Genomic DNA, 18286 nt, shown 5'->3' with positions numbered 1-18286 from the left:
TGCAAATGAGGCCCTTCCCCACCCCCTTTTCGTCCGTAAGCCCGCTTCCCCCACTCCTGACGCTGTGTCTGCGCCCGCCGTGCCTCCTCGCGAGACCGCCGTCGATTCTCCCTGGCCGCCAGGCCCGCGGCCACCTCCGGTATAGGCACCGCCCGTTTTCGGCCTAGGAGCTCGTACATGTGGACGAGCACCCGAGAGCGGACGATCCGCGCCTCCTGCTGCATGAGGCGGACCTGTCGGCTTGCCTGCAGCATGGCGATGATGGGCTTGTGATTCCGTTTCACTGCCGTGTCCCTGGCCGTCCGTCCGCGACTGTCTCGGACAAACATCTCTGCCCCCGCCGTCAAGAGGACCCGCACGACGGCTTCGTGCTGGCGCTTGCAGGCCAGCATCAACGCTGTGGAACCCTGCACGGTCTGGCAGTCGATGTCCGCGCCGTGCTTGATCAGCATGTGCACAATCCCGTCGTGCCCGCGCTGCGACGCAAGCATCAGGGCGTTCATCCGCTCGTGGTTGCGGCGGTTCACGTCCCCACCGGTTCTCAGCAGCGCTGCCACCACCGCCACGTGGCCCTCCTGCGCCGCTCGCATCAAGGCCGTCGTCCCCTTGTGGTTGGGCAGGTCCACGGCGGCGCCGTGCTGCAACAAGAGGCGAACCACCGCCGTGTGCCCGAAGTGGGAGGCCTGGATGAGGGAGGTGGAGCCGCTGCTGTTGGGGATGTTCACGTCCGCGTGAGCCGTGTCGAGAAGCTCTCGGACCGGGGCTACGTAGCCTCGGTGGGCCGCCACGTTTAATGCGGTGGCGCCTTTGGAGTTTTGCCTGTTGATGTAAGCCTGGTCTTTCCCGTCGAGAAGGAGAAAGAAAGCTCTGCAAACGGAGGGGGGATAAATATGAGAAGGGGAACTGAAGAGCACTTAATAATTGATTCAACCACGTGTGATTCTCTGAAACACAAAGCATGGCCATCACTCCACTGCGCCCCCGTCCTCCACTTACTTTTCGGAACCTGCTTTTATCGCCATTATCAGAGCAGTGTTCCCGTCGGCATCCACTTTCCCTTGCGTTTCCTCTGGATTCAGAATTTTTGCTTTCGGATTGTAGCGAAAAGGGCTTTCCATGAAAGATGGCACATCTGGAGGATCTGGCTTTAAGGCCGTCGCGGGGTCCCGCAGGTAGGCCGCAACCCTTTCTCTCAGGTCAGGTTCCCTTTTCAAGCCTTCATCTCCATCCACGATCATGGCGTCGCCCCCGTCTTCCATTTCATCACGCTCGCCCGTACCATCAGTCTTGGCCCGCTTTGGCGTCGCATCTGTTGCCTGCTCTCCCTCCATATGCTCAATCCGCCTACGAGTACACAGCCGGAAAAACCGGGATTCTGAAGATGGTGTGAGGCTTTTCGTTCTGCTCAGAGAATGCCCTCACACCCAGGATGCAAACCGTCCTGCTATCAACTGCTTTGGTGATGAAGTGTAACAAAGTGAGAGTATGAGTGGATTTGGCGCAGGCCCTTGGGTGAGAACCGCAATTTCTTTTTACTCTCGTGCCGACGAGACTTGCCGCTCCCCCCGACGCCGCGTCTCGTTCCTTGCCTAGAGACCACGTGTCTCGGTCTGCACGTCACCGGGCCACAGCGCCCGACGCACGCGCACTTCATCGTACACCCCAGGTTTATGCGACAAAAATGCGCCGTGCGGGTGACACGGCCGCGCTGGTTTCGGGCGCCGGGAGGAGCAGGAAACCTCGGCGTGAGAGGGCCGATGTCAGACCTCTCCTCGCTGCCTATCGTCGCAGGAGGCAGCACTAAGGGCTTGCAAGATACCACCCCTTCCGGGGTGTCTTACAAAGCATACCACGCGGCGCCCCGAACATTTTTACTATTGTGGGATCGAGAAGGATCCCTGCATGTGCACATTTTTTCCTCGGCCGTTTTGACTGTCTAGATGTGATGAATTGGCCCCCCACGCCGTTCATCCAGCACCATGAGGTTTACCAAATTGTAGGTCCTCTTGGCATGGACATAGAAACATACTGAGACGGGCTCCGTGGGGCTCCGTCTACATGAAACCAAGCATAAGGAATTCGGGCATCAGCAAATGGCGCCTCTAGTCTTCTTGGTCGGAGTATACTTCTTCCATATGGTAACAAGCCTCACCATACTTGTAGCCCACAGACCCACATCTCCTTCTTTTTTTGCAAATGATAAAGGCTGAATTCTCCAATTCGATGGGGAAGAAGAGAGCCCCGTCCGTGCAAAGCGGCTCACCATCTTCTGTTTCAAGGGCAATCCGTCGTAATGATGGCGGCGACGCTCGGGCTACTCGAAGGGACACGGCGGAGCGGCAACGCAAGCTGCCCCTCGCACCATCCACTAAACCGATAAGCAATGGACGGCAACATCAGCTGCGAGGAAAGAAAAAGGGGAAGGAAACTGAGCTGGAAAGCGAGAGTGAGGTTGAGGAGAGCGAAGCGGAGGACGAGGACGCCGAGGAAGTTGGTGAAGAGGATGAAGCATTGGAGGGGTCGGGCTCCGATGAAGAGGAACTTCATGCGAAAGATCTGGGCTTCACCGACGACAACCAGTCATGGCTCAAAATGAAGAAGAGCAATACGAATGGCTTGTTACCTTCGGAGGATGAAGTGGAAGAAGAAGAGGAAGAAGACGAGGATGACGAGGAGGAGGAGGAGGGGGAAGGGGATGAGGCCGACGATTTTATGTCAGGCGAGAGTGAAGAGAGTGGAGAGGAGGTTGCAGACGAGGAAGAGGATTTTGAGGTTGGACACGAGGGAGATCAAGATGAGGAGGATGAGGCAGGCGACGAGGGAGGAGAAGGGGGGCCTTGGCCTGTCGCGGGCCTCGCCTCCGGGCTGAAGGAGCGGATCGAGGAGGTGGTTCACATTCTCTCCGACTTCCGCGCGCGCCGGAAGGCAGGAGTCGCGCGGGCGGAGTACGTGAGGCAGCTGGGGCGTGACCTGTCGGAGCACCACGGATACCTGCCCGAGCTGACGGGAATGTTCCTGACCATGTTGGGGCCCGCGGAGTGCGTGGAGTTTATGGCCGCGAACGACCGACCCAGGCCCCTGGTCGTCCGCGCCAACACCCTCAAGACGCGGCGCAAGGACCTGGCGCAGGCCCTGCTCAAGCGGGGGGTGAGTCTGGAGCCCCTGGCGGGCGGCTGGTCCAAGGTGGCGCTGAAGATCATCGACTCCCAGGTCCCCGTGGGAGCGACCCCGGAGTACCTGGCAGGGCACTACATTTTGCAGAGCGCCTCCTCCATGACGCCCGTGATGGCTTTGGCGCCCCAGCCCCACGAGAGGGTGCTGGACCTCTCGGCGGCGCCGGGGGGCAAGGCGAGTTACTGCGCGCAGCTGATGAAGAACACGGGGCTGCTGGTGGCGAACGACCTTAAGTCCGAGCGCCAGAAGGCCACTATCGCCAACCTGCACCGGCTGGGTGTCCGGAACGCGGTGGTTTGCAGCTATGACGGCCGGCGGCTGCCCTCAGTCATGAAGGGCTTCGACCGCGCCCTGCTGGATGCCCCGTGCTCGGGCCTGGGGATCGTGGCCCGAGACCAGTCTGTGAAGGTCCAGCGGACCCTGGCCGACGTCCGGAAGATGTCGCACCTACAGAGGGAGCTGCTGCGGGCGGCGGTAGACTGCGTGGACGCGGGGAGCAAGACCGGGGGCGTGCTGGTGTACTCGACCTGCTCGGTGGCGGTGGAGGAGAACGAGCTCGTGGTGGACTACATCCTCCGGGCCCGGCCTAACGTCCGCGTGGTGCCCACGGGCCTCGGGGACTTTGGGCGGCCGGGCTTCACGCGGGTCGCAGAGCACCGATTCCACCCGTCCTTGGCCCTGACCAGGCGCTTCTATCCCCATGTCCACAACATGGATGGCTTCTTCGTCTGCAAGCTGCAAAAGCTGACGAACGCGCTGCCCGGAAAGAACGAGGAGGAAGAGAGGGCAGAGGCGAAGGGGAAAAAGAGGAAACAGATGCGCGATGGCGAAAATGTGGAAAGTAGAGGGAATGAGACAAGAAAAGGTGTGCAAAAAGTTGAGAAGGGAGAGGAGGAAGCCCCTTTCCGTATTAAAAAGAAGAAGAAGGGGAGTCAGCCCCAAGGGCCGGTCAGAGAGATCCCGCAGAGCACCGCAGAGACGACGGTTGCAGAATCGAGGGTATCTGGCCAGGCGACGATGTCAAGTGGAACAAACTCTGAGAGAGACGGGCCGTTGGTGGAGAAGGATAAGCACACGAGAAAGACGGAATCAAAAACGCCAAAAGCGTCAGGGGAGGACGTTGTCAAGGAAGGGAAGAAGAAAAGTGGGCAGAGCAAGCAAGAAGGGGGCCGGCATGAGGTCGGCGGAGGGCGAAAAGTTAGTAACGGAGAGCGGCAGAAGTCTGAGCAGAAGTCAGGCCGGCCAAAGGAGTCGCAAGGAAAACCTGTCGGAAGAAAAGGGAAAAAGGCGAAAGGGGTCATGTCCTCTTAGAAAGGGGCCATGTCGTGTCGATTCTGTGAGATCAAAGTAAGAAAATGAAAAAACGTAGCCTCTCATGGATCGTCAAGGACGAGGACCGCGCAGGCAGTAGAAAGGAACGAGGCAGAAATGAAAGAGGAAGTCATTTCGAGACGGTGGAACAAACGACGTAAAATAGTCGAAATAGTGGATGGTATCCATGACTTCCTCAAGCTTCTCGGTGAGCGAGACGCTATCCTCCGCAAGCACGTCTTCCATACGCTCTTTTTCTTTTTGTGCATGATGCTTTGATTTGTGTTCCTGGGAATCTCAGGGTATCCTGGGGTCATGTTGCCGGCAAGCGCGCTCAGCAGTTCCAGGGGAACCGGCGGCCCGCCAAGGGTTCCCCCTCCTCGGTTGCTGTACCCCTCCGACCTCACTCCTCGAGCAGGTCCCCCATCAAGACCGCCAGGAGGCTTTTTGCGTTCTCACAGACGTCCGCGCTAGATGTCACGTGCTGGCCGAGGGCTCGCTCCATCCTCCGGTATCCCTCCTCCCCCTTCCCGAAACTGTACCTGTCCAAGATGGGCTCCGCCAACAGCTTCGCCAGGTAAGGCCGCAATCGCTGCACGAATCGCCCTGATTCGTAGTCCGCCGCCTTACGGAGCATGATCAGCTCGCCCTGCACGACGGGCTGGGAGTATATGTACATGAGGCTTTGCTGGATCTCCAGGGCGACCACCTCGTCGATGAGCTTCTCTGAGCCTGGCTTGGCGGAGAGTCTTGAGACCGGCCGTGCAGCACTCAGAGGATCCGTGGCGCGAGAGCGGGATGTCGAGCTCGAGAGTATGGAAGGAGGCTGCGGGATGTCCGGGGCGGGGGGCTTCTCCTTGTGTCGATCCGCAGTAAAGTCCGCCCCGGCCATCATGCGCTTGGCGGTCGCGCTTTCCTCCCTCTTCATCCTCTCGATCCTCTGCGAGAGCTTTCTGGCATCCTTCTGTGCGGCCGCTAAGAGCTCTTGTGCCGTGTCTTGATCGTGGTCTTCCAGCAACTCTGTGGCTTGCAACCGCAGGATCACTTCCAAGTCGAGGGCGGCGGCCTCCATGTCGCCCAGGCAAGTGTAAGCCTCCGCCCGCCGTGCGCGTGCTTTCAGGTTCCGAGGATTGATTGACAAGCAAGCAGTGCACGCGGTAAGCGACGTGCGCCAAGCGCTTGTTTTCAAGCCTGCGATCGCTTGATTGGTCAAGAGCGCGGTGTAGAGCTCAAGCAAGTGTCGCTGAGGCTGCTCGTCTTTGCACTCGACTTGCTGCAAAAGCTCAACCCCTTGCGTGTACCGCGTCAATGCCATTTCATAATCTTGCGATGCAAAACATTTATTTCCGGCGCTTTTCATCTCATCGGCAAAAGTGGCAAACTGCTTGGCGTCTTCGGAGTCGAGCAGACGCTTCCCCTTGCTCAGGCCCGGTACGTAATCCACTTGAGATTGGAAGTCACTAATCCATTCGTCATCCACCATGTTCTGAGCGTACACCTTTGGCTCCGCTCGAATCTGAGCCTGGGCGTCACTTAAAAAAGCTTTGGTGCCGGGTTCCTCCATCTTCATGGCAAAAGTCATCAAGGCCTCCTTCGCCGAGCCTCCGCTCATCTCCTGCGCTTCAACAAAGTCCCGATGTAGGCGATTGATGACAAGCGGATAAGGGAGTAAAGGGGAGACTATGCGCTTGAACGAACCCGTGCATTTATAGAGGGCCTCGCACAGGGCTAAGCGGTCCTCTTTGCTAGGCCGTAAGGTGAGGTCCTCCACTACTTCATCACTTCCCTTGTTGACAGAATACGAGGAGAGAGCTACAAGGGGAGTGGACACATTTTCGGGTTTTGTATTTTCCTTCTCTGCTACAGCTACCATGTTAGACTATCGATCGATCGATGACTCTGTGCTTGAGACCTATGAATGGGATGATAGGTGAGGAGCGAGGAGGCGAGTTTGTGTTTGAACGAGCCTGAGCGAGGCAGCGAACGAGGGCGAGGTGGCTTCTTTCCTCCGGGTATCGTGAAGTTGGGTGGCCTCGAGGTGGACGCCTGGACACGAGCACACGAATCGCGTAACCCAGTATACAGTCCATGTGATAAGGACATTTGGCTCCGAAAATGGTGACTACGCACGCCAGTCATTTAAAGTTTGTGGCTCTCAATTGAACAAACATCTTCAGTGTTACTGCTTACGCCTTCCTATCCTGAGTTTCGTGGAGATGGAGCTTGGCTTCCAAATATCCCGACTCGTCGCACTAACCAGCTTATTAAATAAACGACGATGAATAAATTCAAACTAGAGCACAAAATATGCGCCCGCCTCAATTAAGTTATTTCGACGTGTGCCCGGGGGCGACTAATGTTCGATCGTGGATGTGGTGGGCGCCGCATTCCTCCCACCATGTTGATGAGTATCATCCCTCAAAGTGAGAGAGAGAGCTAAGAATGACGACAGACGGATCCTACCGATCCAGAAACCCTATCATGAACAACGCCCAACAACCAACACAAAGCATCCTCCCATCATCCCTTCCACCTCCTTAGAACTTGATCTCGTGCGGCTTCACGCCCTTTTTCAAGGAAAATCGCGCCTTCAAGTACCCATCCAATTGCGCCACCTTCTTGACAGCTACCAGCACCTGCTCGTCCACCGCCTTCTGGTCCTTCTTGCGCGACTCAGACACCTCAGTCGCCTTCTTCCCCGCACCAGCGGCAAGGATCGTCTCCTTGCCTTTGACATCCGCCGGGACCGCGAAATACGCATCATTCAACGTGTCAGGCACCTTGACGGCTGAGATATCCACCACTTGGCTGGTGACAATTACATAGGCTTGATTGACTCGGCGGAGAGGGACACCATTCAATGAGTAAGGGCCTGCGATGGGAGGAAATGAGTCCTTCGTATACAGGTGGGGCTAGGCATAATACTCCCTCATAACAGCCCTCATCTCTCATAATCCATAAGTCATAAACCCGACAGGCTGGCCCAACCATCGACAAATCAACAGCTCCAAAGTGGAGGCCGGGTAGAGGGGATATGGGCCACGCATTCGGAAATCACTGCAAGAGAACCAAGCGACAAGGCGCTCGCGAAAGCGGATGGCTCTGTTTCTCTCCTTGACCTCTCCAGAGTCAGGAAAGGTGCAAGCCTATCCGTCCTTCAAAGTGAGCCCATCAGAGAACTGTGCTGAGCACACGCTCACTTCCACACCCTGAAACTGATGTCTCATCAGCTCTTCTCCAAATTGCTTGTCCCAACACCCGAACCCCTTCTGCCACCCCTGTCGTTGCATCCCTTCTAGTCGCCAGAGAGCCAGACACAGGGCCATCACAATTTCTAAAGCATTTAATCATCGGGCGCAACATCGGACACGCGAATCATACACACCCACATGACACCGGCTGACCATTCCATAAATCTGCAGCCTATCCGCTTTTTAATTGTTCTAACACATGCTCTCTTGGCACCAAAAACCCTCGTTTTCCCTTCACCTCCCGCGTCTCGGTCCCTTGCTCACCCGTTACGAGGAGCGTGCCCGACGCCAGCTGCTTCAGGAAAACCACGCGCTTGCCACGGAACCGGCCAGCGAGCATAATCAGCACAGAACCGGGCTTGATACCTGCCTTAAGCTTGGTCGGTTTCTGAATGTGGCGCGCACTGCGACGAGGGACAGGGATGTCGTCAGCCGGGTAGAAGCGAGGCGCCTTGCCCGCAGCAGGCGCGGGCGCCGCAGCCTTCTTCCCGCCCTTGCCGAAGAACCTATACCGCCCCCCCTTCTTCACAGTCTGCATTGAAAGAAGTAAGCGGTCAACAAAAAAATAACGAAAGCTGTTGAGCACCAATGGGAGTAGATAGAGAAGTAGGACAGCAAGTTTGGGCAAAGATGCCTTGCACGTACCGCGGCATGACTCAGAGATGGGACACCACGGGCCAGCAAGGTTGTGCGGGGCTTCCCTGCACGCTTGTTTGCTTTCTTCGGAGCCATAGCGTCTGTCAAGGCACGTGGAGGATAGGGTTTGAAGAGGGGTGGTTATGGGAGTCTGTTTCTTCATTCGCATGGCCTCTCCTTACAGAAGGCCCCTGATGGAAGAATCAGTTTGGAGAAGCGCTTACGACCTCCACAAGAATGTCAGTGAGAGTGGCGAAGGAAGTAGTGAACATTTTTCCGAGGCACTGCGATTTGTGAGCGGTTCACGCAAACTGGAGAAGAAGCAGGGAGCTTCTCTGCCATCATCTCAACCACCACACAATTCCCCGCCAGGTTACACGATCCGCTCCTCCGACCATACCACAGCTCAGCACCGAATCCAAGCTCTACAATGAAATGTTCTCACTCCTGGCACGTTTCTGGTCCCCTGTCCCCGCCCACCACCGCCACGGAGTGGGCGGAGCGAGGCCACCACAGCCACAGAGCGGGGCTGGCGAAGGGAACTAGAATGATCGATCAGGCGCTAGGCCCACATGCCGCCGGGCCCGCGGCCCCATGTCAACTTGCCTCTTTCACTCACGTCCTTGGTAATTACAGGGATGATGTGGAAGCCATGGGAGCGAACCAGGCGTGACTCGTGCGCTATGAGTGTGCGACGCATCCTGGGGCGTGATATGCGGGAAATCACGCGCATAAGAAAAACCCGGCTACACACCTCATGTACCGCCTGTCTGCTTCCTCCCCTCATCTTCTTGCTTTCTCTGCTGCTCCCTACTTCTTACGCCTACGAGCAATATCTCTTCAGTAAAGCCTCTGATAGCTCGCGGCCGGAGCTTAAAAGTGTGGAAGACCTCAGTCGTACGGCCTTCGAGTCGCTCAAGGCAAATGGGGAGCCGTGGGCGATCATGTTTTACTCTCCTACATGCGGGCACTGCCAACATTTTGCACCCACGTGGGCAGCCGTGTGGGGGGCGCTAAGAGGAAAAAAGGAGCTGGGGGGGCTTCAAATTGGTGCTGTAAGTTGCCTGGCTGAGGCAGGGGCATGTCAGGATGAGAGGGTCCATGCGTACCCCACGCTCAAGGCCTACGGCGTGCGAGGCAGTAACGGAAAAGGCACGGCCATTCCCAATAACAATGACGAGGATCTGATCAGTTGGATCACATCCAAATTTACTGAGCAAGTTGCTGGGGAAGACGAGGGAGAAGTTCTTATGGGCAATGAAGCACGAGAGCCGGCGAGGTCGGCGCCCAGAGAAACTTCCGTCTCCCAGGATCAACCGGGGCCCGACTCGTCACGAGCTGCGCCTGCCGCATCTAATATTGCCGCCACTCCAAAGAAGGAAGGACCACAATCCCCGAACACACGTACCAGATCTCAAGCTCCGGGCGACTTGGAGGCTGAGGATAGTCTGAGCATCCCTGCGCTTCGACGTGCGAGGGTGGAGGATGCCTTCACCTCCTTGCGCTTCGCCTTGGACCACGACTTATTTCTGGGCTCGAAAGTCCTCAGGGGTCAGGCCTTAAGTAGCCTGCGCGATTTGCTGCACGTGCTGTCCCTGCTTTTCCCGGGAGGGCCACGACGCCGACTCTTCCGAGGCTTACTGGAGGCCGTGTACCCCTTGAAGGAGATCGGCATCGCAGAGTGGGAAGACTTACTTGCCCGGCACCTTGATCCAGTGCTCCCATCCCTGCACGCTGCGAGCAGGGCGGGAGGAGAAGGTGGTGAAGGGGGGGAAAGGGCAAGCAAGCGGTCCTACGAGTGGGCGGTCTGTGGGCGGGAGGCTGGCTACACGTGCGGCCTCTGGACGCTCTTTCACCTCCTCTCCGTGAAGAGCGCCGTCCGCGCCCGCGACAAGGCCGCCTCTTCCTCCACGAGTGTGGTCTCCCCTCTTAACGTCCTGCTGGTGATCGAGGGCTTCGTCTCGAACTTCTTCGGCTGCCAGGAGTGCAGGGACCACTTCCTGAATGCCTTCGAGGAAACGCGGGGCCGGTGGGCGGACAGGGGGCCCAAGGGGGCGGTCTGGTGGGTCTACGACCTGCACGACAAAGTGAACGTGCGCCTGGGAAAGCGGCGGTGGCCGCCGGTGAGGAAGTGTCCGAGGTGCTGGGGCAAGGAGGGGGCCAGTGGGGAGCCGGAGTGGGAGGCGCTCTACGAGGAAATGGTGAAGGGATACGACGTGCACGACACAGAGACGGCGGGGGAAGATAGGGCGATGGGGGGCCAGGTGCGGAGCATCGGGGAGCTGGCGGCCTTGTCGCGGGACTACGCGTTCGTGAGCGGCATCATGCTCGTCCTCTGCTTCGCCTTCTGCGTGCGGTTGCGCAAGAAACTCCGGACCGGTCGGCGGAAAAAATGGGATACGATGCTGCCCATGTAGGATGGAAGCCGGAAACGATGACAAGGGCGGCGTTCGGGCTGGCAATGTAAAGGGTAAATTGGCTGGGTCAGCACCCAAAAGAAAGCACAATTTTTTTGATCGCTTCCGTTGAGTCGAGAAGCATGGATTCGTTGCTCTTTACAAACCCACGATGTTACGCGCCGGATCACTGACCCCCCCACACATTCGATCCATCGCGTCTATCGTCCTCTCCTTCCACCTTCATGTGAACATATTGGCCAGGTAGAAGCGAAGAAACATGGTGCCGAGGCAGCAGACCACCTGCAGAAGTAGCAGCAAAAGGCAAAGCGTTCGCTCGTGGAGTGGGCCCACCACTCTGAGGACCGCGTTGATGAGCGTCAGATTGATAAAGTGGTCGCTGTCGGGAGGGAGCCCGAAGAGGCGCTTGGCCCACCGGTGCTCTTCGCTCGCGCACGGGCAAAGGGAGGGGAGGAGTCGGTCAAGAGAGGGGTCCACACGAGGGAGTCTGTGTCGGGGACAGGGCACGATTTTGAAGAGCTGGGGGAGAGAGAGGAGGAAATTTGCGATTTGAGGAAGAAAGAGGAAGCAGAGGGTCTTGGAGAAGTGGCCGTGGACGCCGATCACGGCGAAGGTCATGCCGGCAAAATAGCAAAAGGTGTCACCCACGAAGGCCCGTGCGGGATAGAAGTTGTGGTAGAGGAGTCCGAGGACGACCCCAATGAAGGGGAGGACGAGCGTGAGGGAAAGAACCTGGGTGGGACTCGCTGACGGAGGTGTAGAGGGCATGAGATACGAAGGGCGTCCGTAGATTTCAAGGACCGTGCTCCCATGCCTTTTTCTTTCCTTACCTTTTCCATCGTTTTCATAGAGAATCTCCGTTAGCGTGAAAGCCAAGACTCCCACGGCGATCACCAGCGACTGCCCCGCCTCAAGGCCGTTTATCCCCGCGTAGATATTGATCGCGTTCGTGCAGAAGACAGCTAACAACGCCATGTAGATCATGAAAAAGAGCCCCAACTCCACAATTTTCCCCTGAGCTTGTCCGTCAATGGTGACAAACAAACTGAGCAGCTGTCCTAGTGGAGTCAGGCCTCCCCCGTCGCTGTGTCGCCAGAGAAGACCTCGAAGAGGCTTGGGAATGATGACGGAAGTTGAGCCGCTGTAGGAGCAGAGGAGCGGAAGTGTTGCTATTGGAGGAAGAATGAGTTTGAATCGCCAAGGGAGGTCCTAAATTGAAAAGTGACAAGGAAAAAGGTGAAGAGGAGTAATCGGATGGCGATGGCGGGAACCAGGGGCTTGACTATGGTCTCTGGGTTTTGCACATCGAGAAGAAAAAAATCCCTTGGCACTTCCCGGATGACCGGCCCCTGCGCTACGTACCAGTACATCATCGACAAAGCCCAAAAAGAGCATAAAACAAATTGAGAGTAGAGAAGAATTGTAGTTGGCCAAGCTTTCAGGGCTTTGTGTGTACAGCAGCTGACATGCAATTATGATGATCAGGTATATTATGCCCGGCGCCAAGCCCTGCGATTCGGGAATAGGGACTTCTCCTAATGGTGTGCCTTTCTTGCACAAATCCTTTCCTGTCTGTTGCTTTCGTCGGCAATACTCTCCCATCACATTTACCATGTAGACCACCCCTGAGCATCCTGCTGCTGCCAGACCCAGTTGCTCCAAGATATATTTCCGGGCATTTGCAGACTCCCGCCCAAAAGCATCAACCGGAACGTCAAGAAGAAGCTTGAGGGGGGCCGTCAACAGCAGTACCACGTAAAAGGCATCCCACAGGCGGTTGGACAAGTCTGATGGGATGGGTCTTCTACTCGCCGAAGGGGAAGGCGAGGAGACGAGAGCCCCACTTGCCCCTTTTGCCTTACTACGGGTGGCCACCATGCTGTTTCAAAATTGAAGGTCAGTGGATCCATTTTCGTGTCTCTTAAGCATGGTCAAGCGAAAGAGCTGAGGTCTGGAGCTGCTCTGCGCGAGATGCCTTTGAAATTCAGGGCTTGGCAGCAACGGACGGGCAACGAGCCGTCAAGCGAGCGGCCGTTGCGCGCCCGCCGTTACCGCGATTGTTCCACGGGCCCATCCCTCTTTTAATTCAGGAAGATGCCTGGCAGATTTTTCCTCAACATACGAGTCCGGCATATTTTTGGCACATCATTTCGAAAGTCTAATGTCATTTTTTTTAGGCGTTGGGGATCTGCCATCGCCCTACCTTTCGTCATCGTATTCGCAATTGAAAAAGTTATCGTCCTCTTTTAAGGGCAAGATCATGCGGAAAAACAGAAAGCTTTTGGGAAGTTCTGATGCACCTCGAAACTCAACTTTGAAGACCAACGCAAGTGTTTGGTCGTTAACTGGAAAGTCATCCGCCATATCCAGCAGCTCGGAGGGTTTTGAGTCAGGATACGGAGAAATGGTTGATTCACGGGGTGAAGAGGATATTTTAAGCTTAGACATGACACTAGGGACCTCAGGAAAGACACGACTGGTGTTCACCGACCATGGTTGGCAAGTCGATGACAAAATTCACCGAGAGTATAAACAGAAATTACAAAAATTGACAGATCAGCTCAGCGAAGTACGATGGGAGCAGCGGGTGACCCGTCCAGAAGGCTGCGAAGAGGATTATCGTTCGAAGCTTGACGGAGAGGCGGAGGCGGCTTCCAAAGCTTCAGCTGAGGAGATTGCTACACTTCAATTTAAAAATCAGATCCTAATCGAAATGCTAGCAATTGCTCAGCTTGATGAGTCCCACGCAACGCAGAGCTATGATCGAGAGAGGCTCAAGGCGGACGAGTATCGTCGAGAACTGAAGCAATGTTATGCCCATATGCTTCGGCATCGCCTTGACCCTCCTATGCTTGCAAAAGATATTACGAGAGGCAATGGAGAAAAATCTCACGAACGTATGAATGAAGAAAGAGCATGTTTTTGAAGCTGTATTACTGAATGATTTAAATACGTACAGCTTATTCTTTCTCCTCGTTCAGTAGATCGCCTCCTCTTGTTTCAATAATTCGATGTTTGCTTACACGGCTCAAATATACCATGAATGTCTCCATGTACTGAAAGTTGCTTGTCTTTGAAGTAGTTGTCTTTGCGCTTTGCTCGCGCGTTCCATTTCCGCATGCCAACTATTCCGACTGTGTGCTACCACGTAAAACGGTTGACAGACGCCATCATTGATTGCCTTCAGCGTGTATCACGATTTTTTTTGGTGCTATAAATCCCTGTGGTTACAGCAGAAGTGACTTCTTTTTGTCTTGGGGCAATCTTTTGGTGTCGGCCAGGCAATTTCGACTTGCATCAGTGTTTCATGAGCGTACACCTCACATTTTCTTTCATAACTCTTGTATTTCAAGGCCGAATAGCACTTCTATTAAGCTTTTATATGGATATCAAGCTGCTAGAGCATCTTCATAAGGCTGTTGTGTGTCTGGAGTTTCTTTCGCACGGCTCTTGGGATACGAGGCTACGTTCGCCTGGTCATAGATGGCATTTAAAGCAGAGCCGTATGCTTTGATGACCGCGTGGCGCTTGATACTCATTTTGGGGGTCAGCATCTCATTCTCCACAGTAAAAGGCTCCTCGAGCAGAAGCCATTTTTGAGGCATTTCATACTTTTTCATCTTGTCTTTACAGGCAAGCACGATATTTTCTCGCATGAATGCCTGCACTTCCGGATGAGTCCGAATTTCTGTTTTTCTAGAAGAGGCAGATAAACCGGGAAGCTTCTTGCTGACACACCAAGCAGTGAGCTTTTCCCAATTGGGAACAATAAGCGCGGTGTTGAAAGGAAGATCGGCTCCATACAGAACCACTTGGAAGATGTATTCGCTCTCAAGAAGGGCTTTTTCAACCACAGGCGCACATACATATTTGCCATTTTCAAGCTTGTAGAGTTCTTTCAGACGGCCGGTAATCTGTAACATCGTATCAAATGCGTAATAGATTGTGAGTTTGCTTGCATTTGCTGCTTTGATGATCCCCTGTCCGTTGGAGAATAAATATTTCCCTTATCTTTCCCCGAGACTCCTTGTCCTTTCCCCGCCTTTCACTGGTTCCTTCCCCCATTTCTTTACTCACCGTCAGAAATCCTTGTTCAAGCGTTCCCAAATCACCGGTACGAAACCACTTTTTCCCGTCCATTTCCCCAAATGCAGCCGCAGTCTCTTCTTTTTTCTTCAAGTACCCTTTGAAGACCATGGGCCCGGACGCCCAGATCTCTCCTTCCTCACCCTCTGGCACACGCAACCCGTCACGCACAACGGCCAGTTCCGCTCCCTTCACTGCTTGTCCGACAGACCCTAGGCGGCGAATTTGGATGTCTGGTCGGCTTATGCTCAAGAGTGGGCTGGTCTCCGATAAGCCATAGCCCTCTAAGATAGCTATTCCTAGTGCCGCTTCAAAGAAACGCGTGACTGGTAAACTCATCTTGGACCCGCCCACTGGCGAAATTCGCACACGTCCTCCTAAAGTGTCTCGAAGTTTACTGAGCACGATATGGTCGAGCACCTCATATTGGGCCTGTAGTCCGAGACTCAATCGTTTTCCTTCTCGCAATATCTCCAGTCTTTTTTCCGCGACTGCCACCGCTTTATCAACCAGCCACCGACTCCATTTCCCTTGCGATGTGATTTTATCTTGAATGCGATCATACACCTTTTTATAGAGTGTTGGTACTGCGAACAGGATATTAGGACGGACTTCCTTGATGTCACTCGCAATGGTCGTCATATCTTGCGCGAGGGCAACACGGGCCCCGCGGCTCATCATGTTGAATAGCTCGCAGTTCATACCAATGCTGTGCGCCCACGGCAGAAATGCCAAAGAGAGGGCATTAGGCATGTCCTCAGGTCGCACTACCTCCCACATTCCTTCGATGTTAGTGCAAAGGTTTCTGTGAGTCAATTCCACTCCCTTCGGCGTCCCCGTAGTTCCAGATGTGTAAATTAGGACAGCGACATCGTCGGGCCGAACGACCGCAGAGGCAAAGCAGGCGTCCGCCTCAGCAGTCATTACCCCAGTGACGCGGGCCATGCGAGCAGGAACATCTACGTCGAAGGTCCAAATATCCTTTAGAGATGATACAGTCTTCGATTCCTGCATATTTATAACGGAAAGCGCGTCGCCTTGCGCGAAAGCAGGATTCCTAGAAGGGCGCGTAAGGAAATGCCGGGTCTTATCGTAAGCCTCCCTGCTTCCTACCAGCAAGAGCTTAGCGCCCGAGTCTCTCAGGATATACTCGCATTCCGTTAGTCGCTGTTGCTCATACATCGGCACCCACGTCGCGCCCAGGCTGAGTGACGCCATGCACCCAACGGCCCATTCCACACGGTTGCCGCTTAGAGCTGCCACCTAATCGGTCAGATGTTACTTTAGGTGTGACTGGTCCAAATTTGACATGGCTCATGGAAAATGCAGCCATGGGGACTAGAAGCCAAAGAAAAAAAACCCACGCAATATCACCCTGCCTCCTCTCTGAGAGGCTTGGCATGCGTCTTGATTCCAAATCACGTCTACTTGACCTTTGACTAATGGGCAGCCTAGAAAGTTCAAATCCCTCATACATATCAAGTGGTTGCACAATAATGGATATTTTTACAGCGTGAAATGGCCAAGAAAGAAAGCTGTAAATGGGCTGCCCGACCGGCATCACGCATCAAACGCGAATGACATCATAATTATTACGTATTTACCTTGTCCCCAGGACCAATTCCTGCTTCCCGTAGCACAAATTTGGCCTTGCCAACCATATCATTGAAGGCCTGGTATGTAATCCATTTGTATTTGCTGCTAGGGCAAGGTTTATAGCCCAAAAAGTCCTTTTTACCCTGTGTCCTAGCGACACTGTCAAGCAAAAAAAAGGAGGTTAACGATGCACGCGCGAATCAAATGGATTTTTCGAGTACGTCCACATAACAGATGCAACATTTTCCTCACCTTTGTTGCATTTCGACGAGGGTGGTAAAACTTGGGATGGTTGAAGAGGATGGCACGTGGGAGGCGGATCGGGACTGTGTCACCCGAAGGGAACTTGACATGATTTGATAGCCTTGTCCTTGATGACCCCAATGACCATATATGCCACGTATGGCGAAATGTTTGTAGCGATGCATTGTCTGATTGCAAGTGGTTAGCTTGTTCTGGACAAAGTACAAATACTTGATAAGAGACAGAACGTTGATGTTTGCCTGTGGGAAGGAAAAAGGAAAATAAGTTCTTGTCTCAATTCCTGGAATACCGAATGCAATCTCGCAAGCAAGACCTCATGTCCGTATTGAAATTTAAGCTATGACCAAATTCAACACTTTGAAGGTTTATCGACCTTTTCATGTGAGAAAGAATGTTCGCAAAATCTCTTGACACCTTCTCCGAAATAGGATTAGCTAGAAGGGTAATGATGTCAAGCATGATTCAAAACTGTACAACCAACGAAAAGCGAAAAAAGACAGGATAAATGACACAAGCAACCCCAAGATTAAGAAAATTCGAGCGTGCCCGCATGCTCGGAGCCCCGGTGGGCCCCTTTCCGGTTCCGGGAAACAGAACAGTGTGGCTATGTAGGGCCTGGAGTTGAAGTGCATGGGAAAAGTGCAACGCACGCGCCGGCAAAAACCCGCGAGGCTGTCCCCGCCCCTTTGCCAAGCGCCTTTTCTCCCCCATACAATTGTACAGTGGCATGGAAGGAAGGGCGCATCTACGCAGAGGTTTAAAATATGGAACCCGTGGATTATCACAGAAAGGCATCGGGGATCCACCTTCTGGTTTTGCGTCGAGATCAGCCCGTCGTCCTTGCCCTCGCCAACCTCCTCGAAAAAGGTCTTCACCAATTCATACCACCACCCTCAACTCGGAGGCGTACCAATCTTCAAATCCGTACCGGGCTATAAGGGGCAAGGCTGCATTCGGAAATACCATCGATGTCCATACCCATTTGTACCTGCCTGGATACATGGATTTGCTGAGACGCCGGGCAGAGGTTCCGCGGATCATTCCCGCCCCGCCAGGGAGCGCATCGGACGCGCCCGAGCGCCTTCTGATATTGCCAGGAGAGGATGCCGACGAAAGTACATCATCTGGTCGTCCAATTGGTAGAGAGTACTGGAGTGTCGAGAAGAAGCTGTCTTTCATGGATGTACACGGTAGGTCATGCGGCAAACTTTGAGTTTTTTTAAAATAGATGTGTCCGACGTAACTTCTTAAGAGGTATGCGCAAAATCCTATATTGCGCAAAATCCTATATTGTTTTTGCCTAAATTCTGTAAGAGACGTACTTCTCGCTTGTATTCGGTGGTGTACTCGAGGGATGTCGAGCGTCTACTGTTTTGAGCCAAATCGTACCTTCCTCTATGTACCACTACATAACCTAAGTGGCGTTTCTCAGCATCACTGCGACATACGTGCTCCATGAAAGTTGGATGATATTGATGATATTTTACCTTCTTCTAAGGCATACAAACTAGTGTCCTCTCCCCCGCCAATCCCTGGCTGGACTTCCTGCCC

General features: G+C 54.4%; 8 protein-coding genes across 8 annotated transcripts; 3 read left to right on the top strand and 5 right to left on the bottom strand.

Moving 5' to 3' along the window:
* Positions 1–11: 11 nt before the first annotated feature.
* NGA_0229800 (nacht and ankyrin domain protein) lies at positions 12–1458 on the bottom strand (the record flags this gene model as incomplete). The annotated part of the gene is made up of 2 exons (XM_005854145.1): positions 997–1458; positions 12–867 (listed from the first exon to the last, which is right to left on the bottom strand). Coding segments are annotated over exons 1-2 (1191 nt in total), but the record flags the coding sequence as incomplete, so codon positions are not given.
* Positions 1459–2223: 765 nt separating this feature from the next.
* On the top strand, positions 2224–4485 carry NGA_0230500 (ribosomal rna methyltransferase nop2; the record flags this gene model as incomplete). Its single annotated transcript, XM_005854152.1, has 1 exon — positions 2224–4485. One exon carries the CDS (start codon positions 2224–2226, stop codon positions 4483–4485), a length of 2262 nt encoding a protein of 753 aa, XP_005854214.1.
* Positions 4486–4888: 403 nt separating this feature from the next.
* NGA_0230100 (peptidyl-prolyl cis-trans isomerase d-like protein) lies at positions 4889–6358 on the bottom strand (the record flags this gene model as incomplete). Its single annotated transcript, XM_005854148.1, has 1 exon — positions 4889–6358. The coding sequence occupies one exon, from the start codon at positions 6356–6358 to the stop codon at positions 4889–4891; it is 1470 nt and encodes a 489-aa protein (XP_005854210.1).
* A 433-nt stretch (positions 6359–6791) lies between these two features.
* Positions 6792–8477, bottom strand: RP-L6E (large subunit ribosomal protein L6e). Its single transcript, XM_005854149.1, has 3 exons — positions 8382–8477; positions 8001–8268; positions 6792–7357 (listed from the first exon to the last, which is right to left on the bottom strand). The coding sequence occupies exons 1-3, from the start codon at positions 8466–8468 to the stop codon at positions 7023–7025; spliced, it is 690 nt and encodes a 229-aa protein (XP_005854211.1). The 5' UTR covers positions 8469–8477; the 3' UTR covers positions 6792–7022.
* A 578-nt stretch (positions 8478–9055) lies between these two features.
* Positions 9056–10789, top strand: NGA_0230400 (thioredoxin-like protein; the record flags this gene model as incomplete). Its single annotated transcript, XM_005854151.1, has 1 exon — positions 9056–10789. One exon carries the CDS (start codon positions 9056–9058, stop codon positions 10787–10789), a length of 1734 nt encoding a protein of 577 aa, XP_005854213.1.
* Positions 10790–11011: 222 nt separating this feature from the next.
* ALG7 (UDP-N-acetylglucosamine--dolichyl-phosphate N-acetylglucosaminephosphotransferase) lies at positions 11012–12535 on the bottom strand (the record flags this gene model as incomplete). The annotated part of the gene is made up of 3 exons (XM_005854147.1): positions 11012–11535; positions 11620–11998; positions 12152–12535. 3 exons carry the CDS (start codon positions 12533–12535, stop codon positions 11012–11014), a joined length of 1287 nt encoding a protein of 428 aa, XP_005854209.1.
* A 1195-nt stretch (positions 12536–13730) lies between these two features.
* Positions 13731–16980, bottom strand: ACS (long-chain acyl-CoA ligase). The gene is made up of 4 exons (XM_005854146.1): positions 16724–16980; positions 16480–16630; positions 14867–16138; positions 13731–14703 (listed from the first exon to the last, which is right to left on the bottom strand). Exons 1-4 carry the CDS (start codon positions 16897–16899, stop codon positions 14179–14181), a joined length of 2124 nt encoding a protein of 707 aa, XP_005854208.1. The 5' UTR covers positions 16900–16980; the 3' UTR covers positions 13731–14178.
* Positions 16981–17454: 474 nt separating this feature from the next.
* NGA_0230300 (uracil-5-carboxylate decarboxylase) lies at positions 17455–18286 on the top strand (the record flags this gene model as incomplete). The annotated part of the gene is made up of 2 exons (XM_005854150.1): positions 17455–17925; positions 18234–18286. Coding segments are annotated over exons 1-2 (516 nt in total), but the record flags the coding sequence as incomplete, so codon positions are not given.

The sequence above is a fragment of the Nannochloropsis gaditana genome (genome assembly GCF_000240725.1).
Source record: "Nannochloropsis gaditana CCMP526 unplaced genomic scaffold scaffold607, whole genome shotgun sequence".
NCBI classification, from domain to species: domain Eukaryota; class Eustigmatophyceae; order Eustigmatales; family Monodopsidaceae; genus Microchloropsis; species Microchloropsis gaditana.
Note: the sequence above shows the minus strand (reverse complement) of the source record. Positions and strands in the feature narration are given on the sequence as shown.